At 34.3% G+C, this 21,449-nt stretch overlaps 1 protein-coding gene across 1 annotated transcript; it reads right to left on the reverse strand.

The window, feature by feature from the left end:
* Positions 1-744: 744 nt before the first annotated feature.
* LOC114298439 (mediator of RNA polymerase II transcription subunit 19a) lies at positions 745-9,142 on the reverse strand. Its single transcript, XM_028243007.2, has 7 exons — positions 8,599-9,142; positions 5,743-5,809; positions 3,589-3,878; positions 3,157-3,384; positions 2,766-2,825; positions 1,571-1,702; positions 745-1,141 (listed from the first exon to the last, which is right to left on the reverse strand). The coding sequence occupies exons 2-6, from the start codon at positions 5,771-5,773 to the stop codon at positions 1,691-1,693; spliced, it is 621 nt and encodes a 206-aa protein (XP_028098808.2). The 5' UTR covers positions 5,774-5,809; positions 8,599-9,142; the 3' UTR covers positions 745-1,141; positions 1,571-1,690.
* Between the last annotated feature and the right edge of the window lie 12,307 nt (positions 9,143-21,449).

A 21,449-nucleotide genomic window follows, 5' to 3' on the forward strand; every position in this document is an offset into this window, starting at 1 on the left:
AGAATTCCACATGGGGGACAACTAGACTCGTAGAAGTGGTAATGGGGCTAAATATGTTTTGTTTTTCTATTCCATATCTCCTTTGTCACTGCTACATGCTTAATTTGAACTGATATCAGATGGTTTGTTTCCCAAAGAATGGACACATGCCAAACACCAACTATTATTCTCCTTAGAGAGAATCATAATTCTATGGACTAGAAGTTTCAAGGGATGATGGGTAAGCCAGCCTCCAAGAACTTTCCATTTTAGACTGTACCATCTACGTACCCCACAACACATGTTTTTTATAATTCAGATATAAAACTAAGAAACCAAATATACCAATGATTGCTCTCTCTCTCTCTCTCTCTCTCTCTCTCTCTCTCTCTCTATATATATATATATATATTAATTCAGAAGAATAAGACAATAGCTACATAATATTAATACATGAATTAGGTTCAACCATATGAACTATGAACTAATGGCTAAAATTGCTAGACTCTGCAAAAACTTTAGTATGTCAGTTTCTTGAGAGACCTCCGATCGAAATAATGGTTAAAATAGTGATTTTTTTGATTTTTCACCCATCTTTTTTCCAAATCAGATTAAACTAAAGTAGCAGAAAAACACACAAATCACTAACTTAGAGTCTTAAGTCACTTCAATGATATTAATACCTAAGCAAAGCCTGAGAAGAAAACGTGCCTAAAGTTGAGCCGCATCACAAGCCAATAGCTGGAAAACACAGCTGAATCCCAATTTTTTCTGAATTTCAGTCTTTTTATTTTTAGTATTTACAAAGATTCCCTCGCTATCAATAGTGTATTAACACAACCTTAGAGAAGGCTTGTCAGTGTCATCTCTAGGACACAAGGGATGAATAAATCAAAATATACATTAGCACCTTCCCTTAACCTACAATTCCTTCCACTATCCACAGCTGCAAGCAGATACCGACTAATTATGAAACTAAAATTTAAAATTCTAAAACAGTAAAATATAATTCCAAAGTGCCAGTATAACTGAATGAAAGGGTCAAAGTTTAGCATGTTAATGATTACAAATTTCATTTTCATTTTTCAGCTATTTGCACCTTGCAATCGAATACCCTTCAGCAGGTGAATTCACCTTCACAACCTTTAGCTAATCCAGAGTCCTGCATGGACGAAAAGCACACATTATGTAGGACAACGTATGCTGACAAGCAATAAAGTTAAGACTACTCCCCTAAGTGATAACAACTTGCAATACAAGAACAAAACACACACAAAAAAAGAAAGGCTGGATATGAACACCACTCCAATGTTGCATCTACTCAGGGCAAGTCTGTAACGAGGCTTCTTTTTTGTCTATGGTATATGTATGTTTCAGCCTTCAGGTGAAACAGAGAGTTAAAATTATTTATATCCGTACATGCATATAGGTTAGACAATAGTCTTTTCAGGCCTATTTCTGGCCACATCTCCAACACAATAGCACCACAGGTTACTGAACAATTTAAAGAAAGGCATGCAACAAAGCACACAGAACCAAGAGAAAATGGAATGTAAAAAATAAAATAATAATAATAAAATACAGCTTGTACCTCAAAAATGTTAGCATGGACCCTCCAAATTCTCAACCGAACATCTGAGAACAAAAAATAAAATAGACTACTTGCAATCTTTCACCCTGCTACTTTTATGGCGCCCATCTCATCAATCGTTTAGCTCTTATGCTGCAATAATTTTAAAAATAAGTAGAAGACACACTTGAGAAGAAAGATCACGAAATAGACATAGTGGGCATGCTCATAATACCCATATGAGAAGCTGAATACAAGATGTGAACAGACATTAATATCTTTTTTTTTTAAGTAAAACATAGATGTCAACAATGAACAGACATTAATATCATGGAAAATATTATCCTCTAATTTAAGCAAAAAGGTGAATAGTGGTGTTCAGTTTACACCCAAGAAACGAGCATTTAAAATGAAACAATTTGATCTTTTTAAAGCAAGAAATATAGCTTTTACAAGCAAGAAACTAAACTTTAAGACTATTTCCCCCCTCCCCCACTCCCATCCATCCTCCATTACCACAATGCACACAAAAGCAAACACACATGGACACGTGTGCATATATGCCTATATGGATATGTTCAACCATAAAAAAGTAGCATGTATGCGCCTATATATAATACACTAAAACAACCGTATACACCAACTTTCACAAACATGTATATGTACTCCCCCAACACTTTCACAAACATATGCCTGTATACACAGTAATGCAATATCCTATCTGCATACACATTTACCTATAAATTCATACATCAACACTTAAATGTACATGAATATACCTTTCATGCCTATAGGTGACCATACATGCGTCGATATTCATATACCTACTATCCACGCAAAACATAGATAAATGCATTTATTACCTTTTTTTTTTTTTATCGGCTACAAAAGATATTTAATTAAAGAAAAAAGGAAGTACAAGGAAAAGGGGGACAAGCAATTTTAATAAATGCATTTATTATCTTTGAAATAATTATTAATAAAACAAATATCTTTGAAATAATTATTGATAAAACAAATATCATCAGGCCTACCAAATAAATTAATTTCAAGAGTGAATTTTTAAAAGGATAGAAAGTCAACATACACTTTTTCCTGTTAATTTTAGATTTCAAAAGGCAAAAAAGATTACAAAGCAATTTCTTACTTATTAGCAGTACTTCATAAAAAAATCCTACCAAAACTAATTGAAGCTAGCCTGTCTCCATGTTATTACCTTACTTTTCTTGTGACTATGAACGCCATTGAGTTCTTCACCTCCATCATGCTTCCTTTTCTGAAATTATTTAAATAGAAAATATTCAGATGCATGGTCCGCGGTTGGGGCGGGGGGAACTGAATCTCAATAAAAAACAATAATAGTTCTTCCTTCTCATCTTTGCAGTTAATTTCAAGAGTCCAAAAAAGAATAGTTCTATTGGAGCTTAATACATAAGAGAAACATCACTTTTGGGACAACCCTAAAACTCATCTCCAGGAGAAGTTGAAACCACAAGTAATAGAGCAGTCATAGCACACACTAACCCAGGACAGTCACAATTCTGTTACAATACCAGAAACTATAAACATACTAACAAAGCATCCAGATGAAAATCCAAAAGCCTAACCTTCTCATTTTGTTTCTTCAAGTGTTCAGCATCAGAATCGTGATGCCCACTTTTTTCTTTCTTTTTGTCCTTGTCCTTGTCTTTACTTCGATCCTTGTGGTGGTGCCTGTGCTTCCTACGTTCTTTATCCTTCTCTCTATCTTTATCCTTGTGCTTTTTATGCTTCCTCTCCTTATCTTTGGACTCACTTTTAGATTTCCCAGCAAAAGTAGGAATCCCCTTCTCTGCCTATAAATCACGAGATGCAACTGGGTCAGTACTTCTGCCACAGTCAACACGAGTATAGAAAACAAATGCTGAAAAAAACCCATCTCATATTCCATGAGCTTTTAGGATATAAGACTCCAAAAAAAGGAGCCATCATCATGCACTCTAGCAACTAAAATAAAATGAGAAAATCCAAAGAAAGCCTCAGGGTAGCAAAATTTTTACAGCAGGAAGATCAATGGGAGTAGTTTCTCTCAGTTGAAAGGCTTCTCTAAGGACATCTAGGTCAAAAGGCTGTATGCGAGTATTTGTTTCTCTTGAATAAGATATATCCTGAACGGGCTGATCCAATTGCATCCCTTCCCCTTTCCTAATTTCTGTGTCTCCAACCACATTGTGAAGGTAGCGCGAATCTGAAATCGACAGAGGAAGTGACCTCTTGCAGAAGAACTCATGGTGAGGCAACAACTTGTAGTGACTTATAAGATCCACTGCACCAGTTAGTTCTCTTGGTCCTAGCATTCAAATAAGACAAAAGTCAATGGCAGTTATGAAACTAAACCATATTCTTTAAGTGAAAAAAAAAAAAAACAACAACTAAGAAAAAAAGTTGGGAGAAAATCTAAGTGCTATAACATCCCAAAGCATGTCAACGAAAAAAATAAGGAAAATGAGATATGCCACAACTGATAAGCATGCCTCAGTTTATGCAACATGCATGCCTCAGAAACTTGATCAAGACACCTTGAAGCACCACAAATGGACTTGCAGACCATTTAGAATAATTTTTCAAGCAATGAATCCATGACCCAAAAAAAAATGGAAGGTTACAGACTTTACAAACTGTGAAGTTGCTTTCACAAAGGTATAGGTTTGCTGCTTGAAAATCTTATGCATCCCGTATACCACCTGTCTGTTTATAACAAATCTCAATATCCTTTTGCACAGGCTAAGGTCAATAGCTAACCACACACGGAACCTTGAATTCCAGCTCCTTTGACCCTTCTTTTGACTTGCAGTTATATCAATGGCCTTATATTCCAATAAGTAATATGCCAGCATCCATGCTTGCACAGATACAAGCACAAGATATGCAGTGTACACACACATGAGAGAGAGAGAGAGAGAGAGAGAGAGCCCTATTGTCTGTTTCTCTATTTAGTTGCAAGCTTCTCTCATGGCTCTTGCTGCCATGGAGAATAAGTCCGGTTTTCTATTGCCTTATCATCAGCCTTAGATAAACCCCAAATTTGAGCCAGCTAGCCTGTTTTTCCCCTTGCTCTTATTGATTTATATTTAGGGTTTGGTTGATTAGGTTCTGCCTTCTCTGATTTTAAAGTTTTGTTTGAGCTTTTCCCCTGTTTCTTCACCACTTTATTTGGTTTTGGGGATGGTTCCAGCTCTTTGTCCACAGCTTCTGTGCCTTTCTCTGGTGGAATTCCTGGATCAGTTGATGAGGGCTTTGCCTAGCCTTTCTAATTGGATGATCTGAGTTGGTGCCCTCCTCATCTTACAGCTGTGTTCAGTGAAGTTCATTGATGAGGGCATTCTGCCTTGTATCAGGAGGTGCTATTTTAAGTTTAACTGTTTCAGATGAGGCCTTCATTGGTTGCTAATTAATATGGCTTGGGGAGTCATTGGTTTTCCTTTCATGTATGCATCTTGTTTCCAATATCTTGGCCAGTATGATGGGGCATGATTTGGTGGGACTCATTTGTTATGACCTTGTTGCCTTCCCTTCATGCATACATGTTTGGAAAAACCACTGGAGTTTGAGGGCATGTTTGCCTAGTTTTTTTGGCTGTTGGAGAGTTTTATTTCCTTTAGACTAGGGATTTGATTCTCTCTGGAGATACGTGCCCTGCGAAGCGTGTAAAGGGCTTCGTTGGATTATTCTCTTCTCTTTTTTGGTAATAAAACGTACTTACTTACCTGAGAGAGAAGACTACATGACCCAACTAGATAGACTAAAGATTAGACAATGCATAAACATACCCACAATGGATCCATTTATACCAACAGTAAATATAAAAATAGTTTCGAGAAAAGAACCTCATTCACCTAAACTAAACCAAAAGCTCATAAAACAGCTTGCCTGACCATGATGTTATTGAAGAACCTGTTGCATGTGCTTGAGCCCATCTTCAGATGCAAGATGGGACTCCATTTTGTAATGTCTCACAAAGGTAAACAAGTAAAGTGAGCCATGCATGAAACAAAATACAACCTTAGATCTCATAATCGAAAATGAATAAGAACCACCAAGCATAAACGAAGCAACAATTATGCCACAAAGTCCCAAAAAATACAGACAAGAACGCTTAAGCAATACATGCACACCTTCAGTAAAATGTTAAAAACATGCTCCAAGCATATTACCTCTTCCAAACTTCTTGCCTTCAGGATCCATCAATCAACATTAGCAGCTGAAGTGGACCATTATCACCTGAGATTTTATGACACAAAAATGTAAAGAAATAAAGTTTCAATAAACTATTTAGTTAATTATTTTGCTATAATCAATAAATTTCATGAAAACAACATAAGATATACGGATAAGATTTTAGAGTCTTGAGACACGTCCATGTGTCAACAAATATTTTTTACTTTCTCTTTCGGGTATAGTGTAACAACTACAAAAATTATTACTGCTAGGCGTCCTGAAATATTTTATGGAAGCACCCCTATCAAAGAACACATTAAAAGAGACACAAGCCTGACTCTGGATGGATTCTTGGACTCATGCAATTTATCTAGATTTGGCAAAACAATATGGAATTTCAAATTGTTAGTCTCTGAAATAGTAGGGCAAGAAAAGGCGGACGCTTCACTAGTTGCGTAGTTACCTGCCTAGGCACCAAGGTAACTGCAGGATGTACATATCTGACAGAATATCTAAAATTGCAAAGATGATATCTGACAGATGTGGCAAAACAATTGAAATTTCAAATTACTGCTGTTTCTAAGATAGAAGGGACAGAAGGTTGTGGCCCCAGCAGTTTTGTACTACCTGACTTGAAAGCAAGGCAACTGTAGGATGCACATATATGACAGAATGTATTAACTTGCAAAGATGATATTGCTGTGGTTAAATTTCTAACTAACATTTTAGGAGTCCAAATAAATCAAGAACAAAGGATTCGGGTCAAAGGGAACAACAAAGCAACAAAAAGAAATAAATTACAATCTTTCAAAGTTCACAAAGCAACACCAAATAGCCAGGGCAGCAGAAAGATGTCAGGCCACATTTATTTAGTTAATATCCAATATTTAAAAGGAGTCCAATTCACCTAGAATTCCCTTAGAATTGGAGGATCCTCCAATCTTTCATGGAACTTACTATATTTAATGGTCAAGACCTCGACAAATCAACCAACTCATTTTAGGCTTAAACAATGCCTTTTGAAGCCAGATTCACACTAAAGGAGCATTCATCAATTATCCGTTAAAGTTTTCCACCAAGATCATCCAGATTTTCTGAATTCACAGCCCTACCTTTTCCCCCAGTAGAATTCCATTATTTTCATCTTTTTTGTACTCCAAACTCATATCGTAAGACACAAGAACTCTAGCTTTGTTTTTAATGCAACAAGTGTAATCATTGATTTTGATTTCTACATCACCAAGCATATTGTTTGCTAGAAGAAAGGAGAACAAATTATCAATAGACGTGGTAAGTTTTTGTTAAATATGACTGGGAGGACTCATCAGATCAAATTCATTCTTTTTTATTTCTATTCAAATTAGGTTATTATGGATGTTAATTTTATGAGAAAGGCTATGGTACACACCCCTTTTCATAAGAAAACTTTTGTGGCATTAGTTACGAACCATTGTGATTATGTTACGAAGGAGAGCACCATAAAAAATGTTTTAATTACAAACCATTGTGGTTATGTTATGAACATTATAAAGTTACAAGCTATTGTGATGAGAAAAATTATGAATCATTGTGGTTTTGTTACGAATCATAGTGATATATAAAGGGCACACAGTATGCACCCTTTCATTTTTTTTCACCAAACTAGCTTTGAGATTTTTCAAAATGAAAACTCAACCGAACTAGGTAACTTTTCTGGTTCCTACATTTTCTCTACTTTGATATAGCACCGTAACAAAGGGGATAGGATTGTATCCTGTTGTGCACAATATTCTGCATTTGGAAGGATGAAGAAGATGAGAAAATAAAGATGATCTTCCATCATAGTAGGTGTTGAAAGCCTTGGCGGATAAATTTAAAGGAGAATTGATGAATGCTTTGTTAGTGCCAATTTGGCTTCAAAAGGCATTGTTTGAGCCTGATAAACGAGTCGGTTGGTTTGGCAATATCTTGACCATTAAATTATTAAGTGCTGACATGTTGCGTTGTCATGAAAGAGTGGAGGATCCTCCACTTCAATGGGAATTAGAGACGAGCTCGACTCCTTAAAAGACACCTTCCTAATAAAATAGGGGTAAAAATGCTGAAATTATTGCTTTCCAATTCAATAATAAAAGGACCATTGACTTAAAAAACCTCCGAGACAGAAGATCATACGATAATGATGACCAAACCACTTGATAAAATGCAGGTGACTCGTTGAATTTATGTTCCTTCTGGTTGCTAATAAAGTGAAGGAAAAATTATAAACCTTTTGCATCCTAGATTTCTCATTGCTTGGAACCCTAAATAATAAAAGACTTATAGTTTAGTAAAAACCCCAAACAGAATGAAAAGATCCAACAATTTAAAATACAATTCCATCTTGTCTTTCAATTTATTCCCATTTAGCTGAAGTTATTTTACTGCAGAGTCTACCAACTTTAAAATCTAATCCTTTTTTCCCTTTCAATATGAACAAAATCAAAACTTCCCAGTGTCTGAAAATGCATAACATTCAGGAAGTCCGAAAGAGGAGAGAAAAAAAAAAGAAAAAAAAAAACACCCTTGAAACAATCAGTTTATAACCTCGTCTCTCGTATCACATAACTACCCTTCCGCTTATCTAAGTAAGATTTTCATACTTCAGATACCCAAAACGACACTAAACAAACGGAATCATATAAATCTCTTCTCTCCCCTTGCTTTTAGCTCAGTTTTAACAGATGAGTGAAAGAGAGACAACTTGATCTAATCAATCTAAGCACACGCATGCAAAAGGTGGGTTCATCAACACGAAGCAATTGAACTTCAATTCAAATTACAAACATACACATGTATGTGCGTGAGAGAGAGACATAGAGAGAAGAGCTTACCTGATCGGAATGAGAAATCCACAAGGTAAAAGTATAGAATTTCGCGACTTTTCGTGGGATTCGCAGAGGAGAGGATCGAGGATAGAGAAATTAGGGTTTATAGCGTTTGAACCAGAGAGGGAGAGGTACTCGTCTCGTCGTCCCCGAACTGGAAATAAACCCTTGAAGCACCGACCTCTTTCCTTTCCTTGTGTTGTGCATCGTTATATACTTCTGTGAATAAATAAACCGATTTTAATTGTTTGACATGCTGGTGATGATCTGGACAATTTTATTTTTTATTTTTTAATTTCTATGAAACAATTGCGAAGGAAAAATAAATAAATAAATACATAGCTTTATAATTACACATGTAATTTTCAGGTTTTTTTTTTCTTGAACAAATACTAAATTCAACTGAATTTTAAGTTTTAATTATTTTTTTGTTTTTAAGTATTAAACCGCAATTTAGCTTTTAGAGGAACAAAATATACATAAGGATCAAATATGTTGTTGGAAAGATAATGAGGTCGACCAACCTAGAAAAAAAAAAAAAAAAAAAAAAAAAAAAAAAAAAGCATCTAATATGTTTGGATATCAACCAATATAATGAATAATCAAGTTCTTATTAATTGTTGTATTGATGTGACAGATTTTTTGTAAAATTATACTTACTAAACTACGAGATATAAAACATTGTATAAAAATAATATATTAGAATCAGAATAGTGAATTTTTACGGGATTGTAAAAGTTATTACATCTAAATAATAATATCAATGACACATGATCTATGATAAATCAACAATGTCTCCACAAAATAGTGAAAAAACAATTTTATGAATGTATGTGAAAATATATATTGTAATATACCAGCTGTAAACACTCCATTTTTGATCGTCCTCAAGACTTGGACGTCACCATTTGAACACTTGATGATCATCCATGTTCGTGTTCGTCTTGAGTTCTCGAAGGCTTCAGTCGCGTGCCTTGCCTCAAGACCTCTCGACTTGTTTGTTTTGTGCTTGGTTGTGTACCAAATACTTGTGTTTTTGTTTCGAAGGGCAGGGAATGGCTTGTTGGCCATGCCCACACCTCACCGGCCTTGGCTTGAGGCCACCGGCCCTGTTTTCTTTCTACTGGCCAAATATTTTGGTCAGTCGACAATGTTTTTGGTCGACCGGGCATTTTTGTTGGTCAATCGGCCATATTTCCCAGCCGACTCCTTTTCATCTGTTTTTGGCAGATATTTTATGCCAGTTGTCACAGCTGGCATCCACATTACACCCCTTCCATACACGTGTATGGAGGGATTTGCCTCTTGTTTAGCTTCTCTTGGAAACTTGAGGATTTGAGCCTCTATAAAGAAGGAGCTCCTCCTCCCTCCTCCGAGGTTCAGAAAAAATTAGGATTAGAAAGTGAGATATAGTTTTGTATCTATATTCCCTTGTTTGATTCTATTTTGTGCCTTAAAGTGAGTTTTTGTCTTACTTTTGCACTTAAACACCTAGCATTACACCATCATTGGGTTGCTGAGGCATTAGAGGGTTATTATTAGGGTTCTTGAGTTGATTTTGATCAGAGAAAGGTATTAGAGTGGTGTTCTTGAAGAGGTTCTTTAAAGGTGAGAACCTGCCTTCTTTATTCTCTATTTTTGCACAAGCTTTTAGCTTATCTTGCTTATTGTTTTAAGCTTCGACTATAACTGATCAAAATTCTGATTTTGTGTGTTAGAACTTTGTTTAAGGTCACTTTGAGGTTTGGGGTTGTCTCCCCCTTCCAAGGCCTTGTTAGGCCTTGTTTTAGGCCATACCTTTTGGCCATTGCTTTGGTCTTTGCATGACCTCTCTACTACTGAAATCCAAAGGATTTTCAGTGGTAGAGAGGTGGTTTTGAGGTCCTAAAAAGGAGAGGGTCATCCCTTCTCCTTGTTGTCTTTAATGCTTGCATAAATGGCTTATGTAATAGCATGTGTGTTTAGTTTGTTTTAGCTCCATTTCAGTATGTATTAGGCTTTGTTTTGCCATGATATACCTCTGTTTTGAGTTGGTTTAGACATACCATGCATGCTTTGTATACTTGTCTTGTAATCCCATGATTTGCCTTAACATGTACCTAGCATTTAGACTACCATGCTTGCATGTGTTTGGCCCAACTCCATGAAGCTTTTAGGTTTGTTGTAGCATGCTTAAGCTCTATTTTTCATTGATTTGGCCATGCTTGCATTGTTTTGTATAGCTACCATGCAACCTAGCTTGTTAGCTTTGAGTGTCCAAGTTGCTAGCATGTTCTATGTGGATCATTTCAGTGGTTTGGCATCACTTAGAATGTTATTTCAGTCCATATTTCATGCTTGAATACTTGCACTTATCACTCCTTTATTGTCTTAAAGAGTTTGTGTTTTATGCCTCATGAATGTGTCATTATGTATGCCATCATGCTTAGGTCATTGGGATGCCATCTAAGTGGGTTTTTGGGCTCATTTTGACATGTCCTAACTCTGTTTTGGGTCGCTTAAAGCGTGCCATGTTTGGTTGTATTAGGTGTAGTGTTACACCTCTTTGATGGCCTTGCATGCTTCATGGTTTTGCCCCTTCGTTTTAGCTTGTTTTGGCTTTGATCATTGCATGTTTTAGGCTCACTTTAGCTTGATTTGGGACTGTTTTAGGTCCCCTTGTCCCTTTGGGACTTGCTTCATATAGCCTTGGTTTGAGTCCTTCAGCTAGCTTCAAGCTTTAGGCTCTCCTGCACGCTTTGCTTACTTTGTTTAGTTGGTTTGGCATCATTCCTAGCATGTTTTCAGAGTTTAACATGTTGTCACATTTGCATGCTTTTTCATTCCTTTTAAGTGTGCTTAAAAGTCTCCCTTTGATGCTTAAGTGTTAGGCCAACTACCATGCATATTTGTATGTGATTTTGACCCCTATCCCTTGGCATATTGGCCACTGATTTGGGCCTATTCAAGAGCTGCCCATTTTGGTTTAAGACCATTCCCGCATGTTATTGCATGCTTGCCTTGCATGTTGTCGCATACATGGCCTATTAATATGTTGTTACATGATTGAACGAAGTCACATGCTTGTTTGTATGCTTGTCTTTGCATATTGTTATATGCTAATTGCCTTGTGTAACATTGTTGCTTGTATGCTCATTTTGCACTAGTATGCTCGCATGCTTAGGTTGCGTAGCATTGAGCATGCATCCCTTGCCTCTTGATCAACCATGATAGAGGTTGGGGGGCCCCTTTATGTGTTTTGTGTGCATTTCATTTTATATTGAAATTGCACATTCGACACCTTTGGCCATCATGCATTGAAATGCGTGATTGATGGCCCGAGGGTCGAGAACCATACTCCTTTGAGTCTCAAATATGATAAAGAGGGTGGTGGTGCATAAATTGCTTTGAAAATGCACTGCCATGTTCTGTCTGTCCTCTGCCGCAGCAAAACAAGATTCTGCAGGAAGAGATGGTCGGTCGACCATCTTCAATGCCAGCTAGCCATTAATTTTTAGCCGATATTACCACAAATGGTCAATGACCAGTTCCCCATGGCCGGTGGTCTCACCTTTTGATCGATGACATCCCACAGTGCTCAATGAGTGATTATGAAGCTTCCTTGGGACTGGTGAAGTTTTCAGAAGTATAGATCAGTGTAACAGAGGCGCATGAATATGGCGATGGATTTCTGCGCGGAGCCGAGCGTGCACGCATTCATCCCTCTTCTCGAGGCATCTTTACTGCTTTCTTAGCTTAATTAATTCATATAAGTGTGCGTGTGTGTGATACATGTCTTCCAACCCCCATTTCTTTCTCCCTTTTATTTAACCGCTTATGATGGTTAGTTTTAGGGCATATTTGATTTAGCATACCTTATGCTATGCATGTTTGCATTCATTCATTTGTATTGCATGCACCGGGCTGGGCGCATCATACTAACTGCATAGTATTTCAATTCCAACTTGAATACGTGTATCAAATTGCCGCATATCATATGCCATCTTAGATTAGCCGAGCCTATTCTAATTGCATTTCGGATGTGTTACATTAGCCATCTTAACATGGACTTGGATCATACATTTGATTACTAACATGTTCTTGTTTTGTCTCGGAGTACACTGTGAGTGTTTATACTTTAGCATCTTGCATATGTGTAAGTGTTAACATGACAGCATGCTTGCCATGAAGCTAATTGCTTATGTGATATAACTGCTTGAATGCCTGTGGGTGAAGGTTAGATTACTTGAATCAGAACAATTCATCAAATCCGCATTTTAGCCTACTTACGAGTAGCAAACTTCGAACCATTTCCAAACAAACGGATATGCGATGCTTTGTTCCAAATTACGTAATCTAGTCTATACTTGTGTGTTGTGCGCATTACATAGTAATTCTAGCTAATTAATCGGAATAAGAACACATATGTTTTCAAAACTCGATATCATGCTTAGTACAGGCCGATCTTTAGATCGGGCGAGCGGGAGTGCTCATAGATGACCTTCCCCAATCGTACCCAAGTTCCCGAGCCAAGGTAACTTTGGTGATGACAGACACGTGACCTTAGGCAACAAGTCAGGGTTTCCTAAATTTTTCCAAAATAAAATATTTAGGTAGCGACTCTGTATCTGGCAAAGCAGTCCATGTTTGGCACTTATTTCTTAAAAATCAGTTTTCCAAAACGATTTGCCGGATTTGGACTCTTTGGTGATTTATCAATCTCACATCGCACATTGTAGGATCAGATTAAGAACCATGACATATTGAGTCTGAACTATGGTAGCATAAAGGTCGAGGGCGCGTCCACACTAGCAAGTTATTTTTCTCATACAAAAAAAAAAGAAAAAAAGAAGCTAAGTTATATAAATTTGTTTTCATTTACAAATTGTAATTGTTTAAAAAGAAAATAGTTAAAAATTATATTTCCATTAACAAAATATTTTTTATTGGAATAATTAGAAGAGCATTTATTCATAAATTTTTATCTCTCACTCATCGCTCGGCTTGCAAGGTAAGATTTCCTCGATTTCTATCTCTCCCCTTCTCCCTCTGTTTCGATTTCTTTTTGTCTGTTCGACGTTTTGGCGCTGCTTTCAAACTCTCTCTCTATCTGGTGAAGGAGATTCCAAGATTCAAAGTGAAGAACCCTAATCATGAGTGAACTAAAACCTTAATTTCACTTAATTTTGAAGAATCCTTGACTGCTACTAATTGTTTGATTGCTAATGAATAAACTAATGAATTTATTGATTCTATCTTATTTTTTGAATCCATAAGTGTAACTCCCATAGCTTTCTCCCTCTGTTTCGATTTCTTTTTGTCTGTTCGACGCTTTAGCGTTGCTCTCGAACTCTCTCTTTATCAGGTGAAGGAGATTCCAAGATTCAAAGTGAAGAACCCTAATCGTGAGTGAACTAAAACCTTAATTTTTGACTGCTACTAATTGTTTGATTGCTAATGAATAGACTAACGAATTTATTGATTCTATCTTATTTTTTGAATCCATAAGTGTAACTCCCACAGCTTTTGTGATAGATTGGGGTATATAGGTATTTAATAAGTGGAACATATTTTTAACTCCTATTTTTGCCATTTAATTTCAGCTTCTGTGATAGATTGGGGTAAATAGGTATTTAATCAATGGAACATATTTTTAACTCCTATTTTTGTCATTTAATTTCAGCTTTTGTGATAGATTGGGGTAAATAGGTATTTAATCATCTGGTTTAACATTATATTGAAGCATTTTTTACTTCTTCATCCCCACCCCCTGGCAAACATGCAGTGAATTGAATATAGTTTGCATGTGCATAAACATCAGTTCTGAAAGTTCTCTTCTAACAGTTCTCTTCTGAAAGTTCACTGGATTTGGTAAGTTCTCTTTATGTTATGTGTAATTTTTTTTCTACTCTTACTACCCGTCTCCCAGCAAAACACTTTCAATTGCACATGTTATGTTATGTTATGTTATGTGTAGATATTCTAGACAAAGGATCAAAACTAAAGTGTTGAATTTAAAAACAATATTAGAGTGGTTAAGAGGATTTCTTTCCATAATTTTACCATTTTATCCTGTTATGGGCAATCATTTTTGTTTTATTTGTATTTCTTTTAAATAATATATTGTTAATGTTAGACAAAAGAAAACATGTAAACTGATATGGAGTATGATAGTGAAAAAAATGTCAATTTATCTCTATACTATACAGTTAAATAATGTATTGTTCCTCTTGCTATTAGACTTCATTTTTAATTTATCCCTACACAGTTAGATTTGTTGATTGGGATTTTATTTTATTTAGCAGGTTGAGTTTACTTAATTTAGAACTTTTGATTATTGACTCTTCAAAGGAACAATGCCTTAGCCTTAGGTGCTAAAATACATGTGTATTCATTATATTCTTTTAGATACTACGATTGGCCTTAAAAATATAATGGACAAAGCTTGCATAGTTTTCATCTGCGTACTTTCATAGGCAAAACACACATGCACATGCATGCATGCATTACATATATATCTCATTGGAAATGTGACAGAAAAGTCCATTTGTGCACATATATATATATATATATATATATTTTAAAATTTTGTGTTCAAAGTTTGATTTTTGTAATGGAAAAGTATTTGATTGCTAATGAAACTTAGAATCTGTTGGTTTTAGATTCTAAGAATTTTTTTGGTTCATTATGGTGATTTCCAAGTTGATTGCTTTTAAACAAAGCAATAATAAGTTTTTCCCTGATTTATTTTCTGAATCTGTTGGGTTCAGATTCTAATAATTTTTTGAACTGCTAATCATTGGGTGTTTGTTCCATTGGGTTGTTTTTTTAACCATTTCCGTGCTCTGTTTTTTTTTTTTTTTTTTAAAGAAAATTTGTATTCAAAGTTAGATGTTTTGTAATGGAAAAACATTTGATTGCTAAGCTTTTTAGTTTCATTTGAGATTTAGCAGGTTGAGTTTACTTATTTTGGAACTTTCGATTATTGACTCTTCAAAGGAATAATGCCTTAGCCTTAGGTGTTGAAATACATGTGTATGCATTATATTCTTTTAGATATTACGATTTGCCTTAAAAATTTAATTGACAAAGCCTGCATAGTTTTCATCTGCCTACTTTCGTGGGCAAAACACACATGAGAAAATTCCATTTGTTCTCATATTATCATATATGAGAAAAGTATAGTTAGTTTTGCACATGTTATGTTATGTGTAGATATCAAGACATACATGTTTCTTGCGCTCTCCCCTTCTTTCTCTCTCTCTCTCTCTCTCTTTTTGTGGTTGTGTGTGTTTTTGTGTTTCCATTCTTCGGTTCTTCAATTAATTATCATCAGTAAAATAGCATCGGTACCCAATTTGTATACATATCATCGATACCCAATTTCTTGCTCACTGTAGAACTGATGAGTGTTTTTTTTTTTCCCCCTACAATCTCTTTTCCATTTTTTCTTGACAGCCAAATGGAAGATTAGTTCAGCAACATTGCCATCAATGACAAGAATACAACACTGAATCCACAATTCACATGGAATAAATTGTAAATAAAAAGTTACTAACTCACCTTTTGACTCTGATTTTTGCTCATCCCCTTTCGCTGCTTCCTTCTTATTATTTGGGTAGAAATTCTCATAATCTACAAATAAAAGACCCATAAAAACACACATGCACATGTGTGTATGCATTACATATATATCTCATTGGATATATGACACAAAAGTCCATTTGTGCTCATATTATCATATATGAGAGCATCTCCTCCCGTTAAATTTATATTTTAAAGTTTCCTTTTCCCCTCCCCTTTCTGCCTCTGTTACATTATGATTTACTAAATGAAGAATTATGTTCGAAATTAAAATTACAACGTTGATAGAAAATTTACTGACTGGAATATAGGGGCAATTTCCCTTGCCACAATTCAAACAACGCTGTTTTTCCTTCGGCTCCCTTCGAACTCACACTCACGAGGTAAGACTTTGAACTCGCTTCCTTTATCTACTCTTCATCACTGTGTTGAGTTGTTTGAATTGTATGAATTTGTTGTTTGAATTCTATCTGATGTGAGTCCTTGATATTGGTTTGGAATTTTAGCAAAACTCTGATTGCAGTGCCATTTATTATGATAAAACTAAATACGTGTATAAAATGTTTGAGACTAAAGGAAGGTTGGATGGAATTGTGTGAAAGGAACTTCTAAAATGCCTTTTATTTTTATTGGTAATTCAGTAGCCTTGAGACTAAAATGGCTTTGCTGCAATCTAATAGCTACGTTTCAAAGTTAAACAAGTTTGTTTATGTATTGTTGATTGATTATTTTCCCTTCAATTTCTTTATGGATAATTGAAAGAGGAGTGCAGAGAAGTTGGGCATAATTGTTTGTGTTTCTTCCTTTTTTTATTTGGTAAGTTCTGAACATCTTCACTGTGTTCACCGTGTTTTGCATGTATTTTGCATTTGTTCCTATGTGATTGGTTGTATGTTTCACTTTTGTGATTGGTTTTAATAATAGAATAGATGTGTGGGTGTTGTGCATACATGCTCTCCTCACTTTCATCTACTGTTGCCATTATCATACATCCAATTGAACTTAAATTTATTCGGTGGAGGTCACTTTTTAGCCAACCTAGCAAAGTCAAAATCAACACTAACAGATTATAGATGTAACCACTCAAAAACTGGGAAACCACTTCTCCAGTTTTCTTCTATTTCTTTGCTTTTTTTTTTCTTTTTTGATACAACCAATTTTCCTTTCCACTACCTAACAGTATACTACTGTTTCCAATCCAACAACAAGACTTTGAACTCTATAAATAGGTACCCCATACATGCTTTTGCTTCTTATCAAATTTTCTTCACACCTAAGGCCCAGAAAATTCCACAGAAAAGAAAAGAAAAGTTTGTCTATTTGTGAGTATTATGGAAGCAGAGAAGATTATAATGGAGGAGGAGAGGAGGGTAATGGTAGCAGTAGATGAAAGTGTGGAGAGCATGTATGCACTGTCATGGTGCCTCACCAACCTCCTTTCTCAGAACTTCTGTCATGGTGATTCATATCTTACAGAGAAATAGAGATAGCGGGTGTTGTGCTCTCCCAATATCTAGGTCAGTTTTTTTTGGGGTTTTTGTTTAATTGATATGTATTTTTCACTGATCTCAGGGTTCATGTATGTATGTATAGATCCATTTTATTTTTGTTGATTGATTGTTTAATTGATAGGAAGCTTCCAGGATTTTTTTTTTTTGGGTATTTGTTTTCATTCATATCAAGGTTCATGCATCCAGATCTGTGTTTAATTGATTGGTTACTTGATCAATGCTTGGTGTTGAGTTGAAAAGTTGAATAAATTTGTTTAAAGATGAATTGGGCCGTTTACTTTATCTCTTGGTTTGTCCCATTTTCCCTGCTCTGTTTTCTGGGTGTGTTTTTGGGTTTGCCTACATTGGTGTGATGTATGTTGGATTTTGTATTTTATTTTGTATTCAAAGTTTGATTTTTTTTAGTATTGGAAAATGAGTCTCATTTTCACGTTCTTTTATTATGATTAAATTTTGGGTGTTTGGGTTGTTTTCTTGCATCCTTCCTTTCTTTTGGGATTTGGGCTTTTGGATTGTACAAAGTCATCATTCTTTTTTATTTAGGAGTGCCTATTTTTTAATTGGTCATTCTTGAGGAGTGCCTATTTTTCCATCAGATTTTTCCTGGATTTTATTTTTATTTTTTTATTTTTACTTTGCTAATCAAACAGCAAATGGTAAAACTGGTTGATTTGAAAAGGTTTGTGAGAATAAAAGAGTTGGTCTTGATATGAGAAAAGAGTCGGTCTTGGAGATAAAAGAGTTGGTCTTCATAAGAGTTGAGTTGGTTGATTAATGCTTAAGTATACCCACAAACAGGGCATTCTTGAGGAGTTGCCTATTTTTTTAAACCATTTCCATGCTCTTTTTGTTTTTTGTTTTTTTTTTTAAAAAAAAAATCATAACATTTTTGAATGATTTTTATGGGCAATCATTTTTTTTTATTTGTATTTCTTTTAAATAATGTATTGTTAATGTTAGACAAAAGAAAACAGCTAAACTGATATGGAATATGATAGTGAAAAAAATGTCAATTTATCTCTATATTATACAGTTAAATAATGTATTGTTCCTCTTGCTATTAGGCTCCATTTTCAAGCTATCCCTATACAGTTAGGTTCCATTATAATCCCCCAGTCTCTTAAAAGTTAGATTTGTTGATTGGGATTTTATTTTATTTATTTATTTTTATTTTTTGTCAGCCATTTCAGTTTCAACCTTCTGAACCAATTGCCCTTTATCATCTGAGGAGACATCTTAAATGTCATGCATATGCGTATTTTAATGCATGAAAGGTGTGGTCTGATGTACTAATTTTGTAATTACATGTTCCTCATTGGGGATACATACGAGTCGATACAAAGACTTTTTGAAAAGTAATGAGGAGGAATTTTGGACAAACACATATTTGAAGACATGTTATTGACACATTTTCTGTAAAGCATACATATTTTGGAAAGCTTTAACCCACTTTTTTGTAAAGTTTTAACCCACTCTTTTGGTGCATGACAATATAATGGTTGTTTTTTTTATGTAGTTATAATTTGATTGGCAGCAGTTGCACTAACTGGTGTGCATTTTAAATCTAATTTCTTTTAGCTTGCAGAGCACTAGCTAGTGTGCATTATTTGATATTTAATTTTTTTTTATTTTTATATTTGATTTGTTTGGAATTGCAAAGTACAGTCTGTTATGTATTGTTTGATATTTAATTTTCAATTTAATTTGTTAAGATTGTAGAGCACTTACTGATGTGCTTTATTATATAGATTTAGTATTTTTTTTTCTTTTTATTATAGATTTAGTATATAATAACTTTAATTTATGTTTTTTGTTCAGTGTTTATAATTTTTTTTTACTTTCTCTTATATTTTGATTTTCAATATTGGTGAACATTATAAATCTGATATGTTTGTTTCTTAATTTGCATTAAGATTAAAGGAATTGTTATTTTATTTAAGTTTTGTAGAGCATATAATACAAGTAAAATTGTTACAGGTTCTTTAAGAAGAAAAATATTTCAATATATTTTTATAACTATATTTTAATTTTAATATTATTTACACCGTGTCTTTAGACACGGGCATACGCTAGTGCTAACTAAACTACGAGATGTAACACATTGTATAAAAATAATATATTAGAATCAGAATATTAGTGAACTTTTACAGGATTGTAAAAGCTATTACATCTAAATAATAATATCAATGACACATGATCTATGATAAATCAACAATGTCTCCATAAAATAGTGAAAAAACAATTATATGAATGTATGTCAATGACACATGATCTATGATAAATCAACAATGTCTCCATAAAATAGTGAAAAAACAATTATATGAATGTATGTGAAAATATATATTGTAATACACCGGCAAGTTATTTTTCTCATACAAAAAAACGAAAAAAAAGCTAATTTATATAAATGTGTTTTCGTTTACAAATTGTAATTGTTTAAAAAGAAAATAGTTAAAAATTATATTTCCATTAACAAAATAATTTTTATTGGAATGATTAGAAGGAGCATTTATTCATAAATTTTACTTTACCTACTTCTATTTAAGTTACTCTAATTATTTTTTTATATTATAAAAAATTTTATAAATGACATAGTAACTAAAATATCCTTAATAATAACATGATGAAACACACATTAATATTCATATTGACATTGTGAATATTTCATGATATGAATATTTACACTGTCAAATTTATTTAATATAAATGTTTAGATCACCAAATTGTTAAGGATTCAAATAATATTTGTAATATTAAAATTGTCCATAAAATACCTTAAATATGATAATTAAAATTTGATAAATATGTCCAAAATAATAAAATTTATTAAAATAGAATAATGTCTTATGAACTAATTAGAATACAAATACTTAAAAAAAAGATTTTCTAATAAATTTCCCTAATTAAAAAATGGGGTATTTTTTTTAAGGTCCCTGATATTATGATTTTATAGTATAAAGGACATCAACTATTTTCATGATGTCTAAGGTCCCTCAACATCAATCCAGAGAAATTTCAGTCCCAGAGAAAATTCGATCCAGAGAAAATTCAACCCAGAGAAAATTCAATCCAGAGAAATTCTCTGGTCCAAACCAGAGAAAATTCAATTCTGTCTAAAATTTACCTCTCATTCTAGCTAAAATGAGGTGTACAGTTCTAGAAACTAAAGAACGAGAAAATGAAAAACATGAGTTGCAGAGATAAAATCTCTCAACAGCAACGGTATACGGACACAGCTCGTTGCCTTGAAGGTGGCATGCACATGATCACCATGATGAGTATGAGAACAATCAGCATAAGAGTTGACTTGATATCTGGAGCTTCGTCTTCACCTTCTGCCATGATCAACACTTCTTGCTCAAGCTTTCTTCTTCTTTAGTTTGTTTCTCTGTAAACTATCAGTTTGATGCTTTTGCTTGTTCTTGTACTCTGCCCAAAATAAAATGTAAAGTTGTGGTTAACAACCAAGTTGATTTGTTAATTATTTTGTGCTTGAGTTGGGAGTGTACATTGAATTTGCATTTAGTTTCTTTGAATTTGCATTTAGTTTCTTTGAATATTTGACCTAAAATTCAGTTCAAATGAAAAAAAATAATCGAAATAGACGTTTTGTGAGCTAAATTACCAGAGAAATTCTCAATCCAGAGAAAATTCTCAACCCAGAGAAAATTCAGTTCCATTGCCAAATACTCTTGGAAGCTTGAATCCAGAGAAATTTGAATTTTCTCTGGGTTGAATCCAGAGAAAATTCTCAACCCAGAGAAAATTCAGTTCCATTGCCAA

Source organism: Camellia sinensis, chromosome 14 (genome assembly GCF_055761805.1).
Source record: "Camellia sinensis isolate YWXY chromosome 14, ASM5576180v1, whole genome shotgun sequence".
Classification (NCBI taxonomy): Eukaryota; Viridiplantae; Streptophyta; class Magnoliopsida; order Ericales; family Theaceae; genus Camellia; species Camellia sinensis.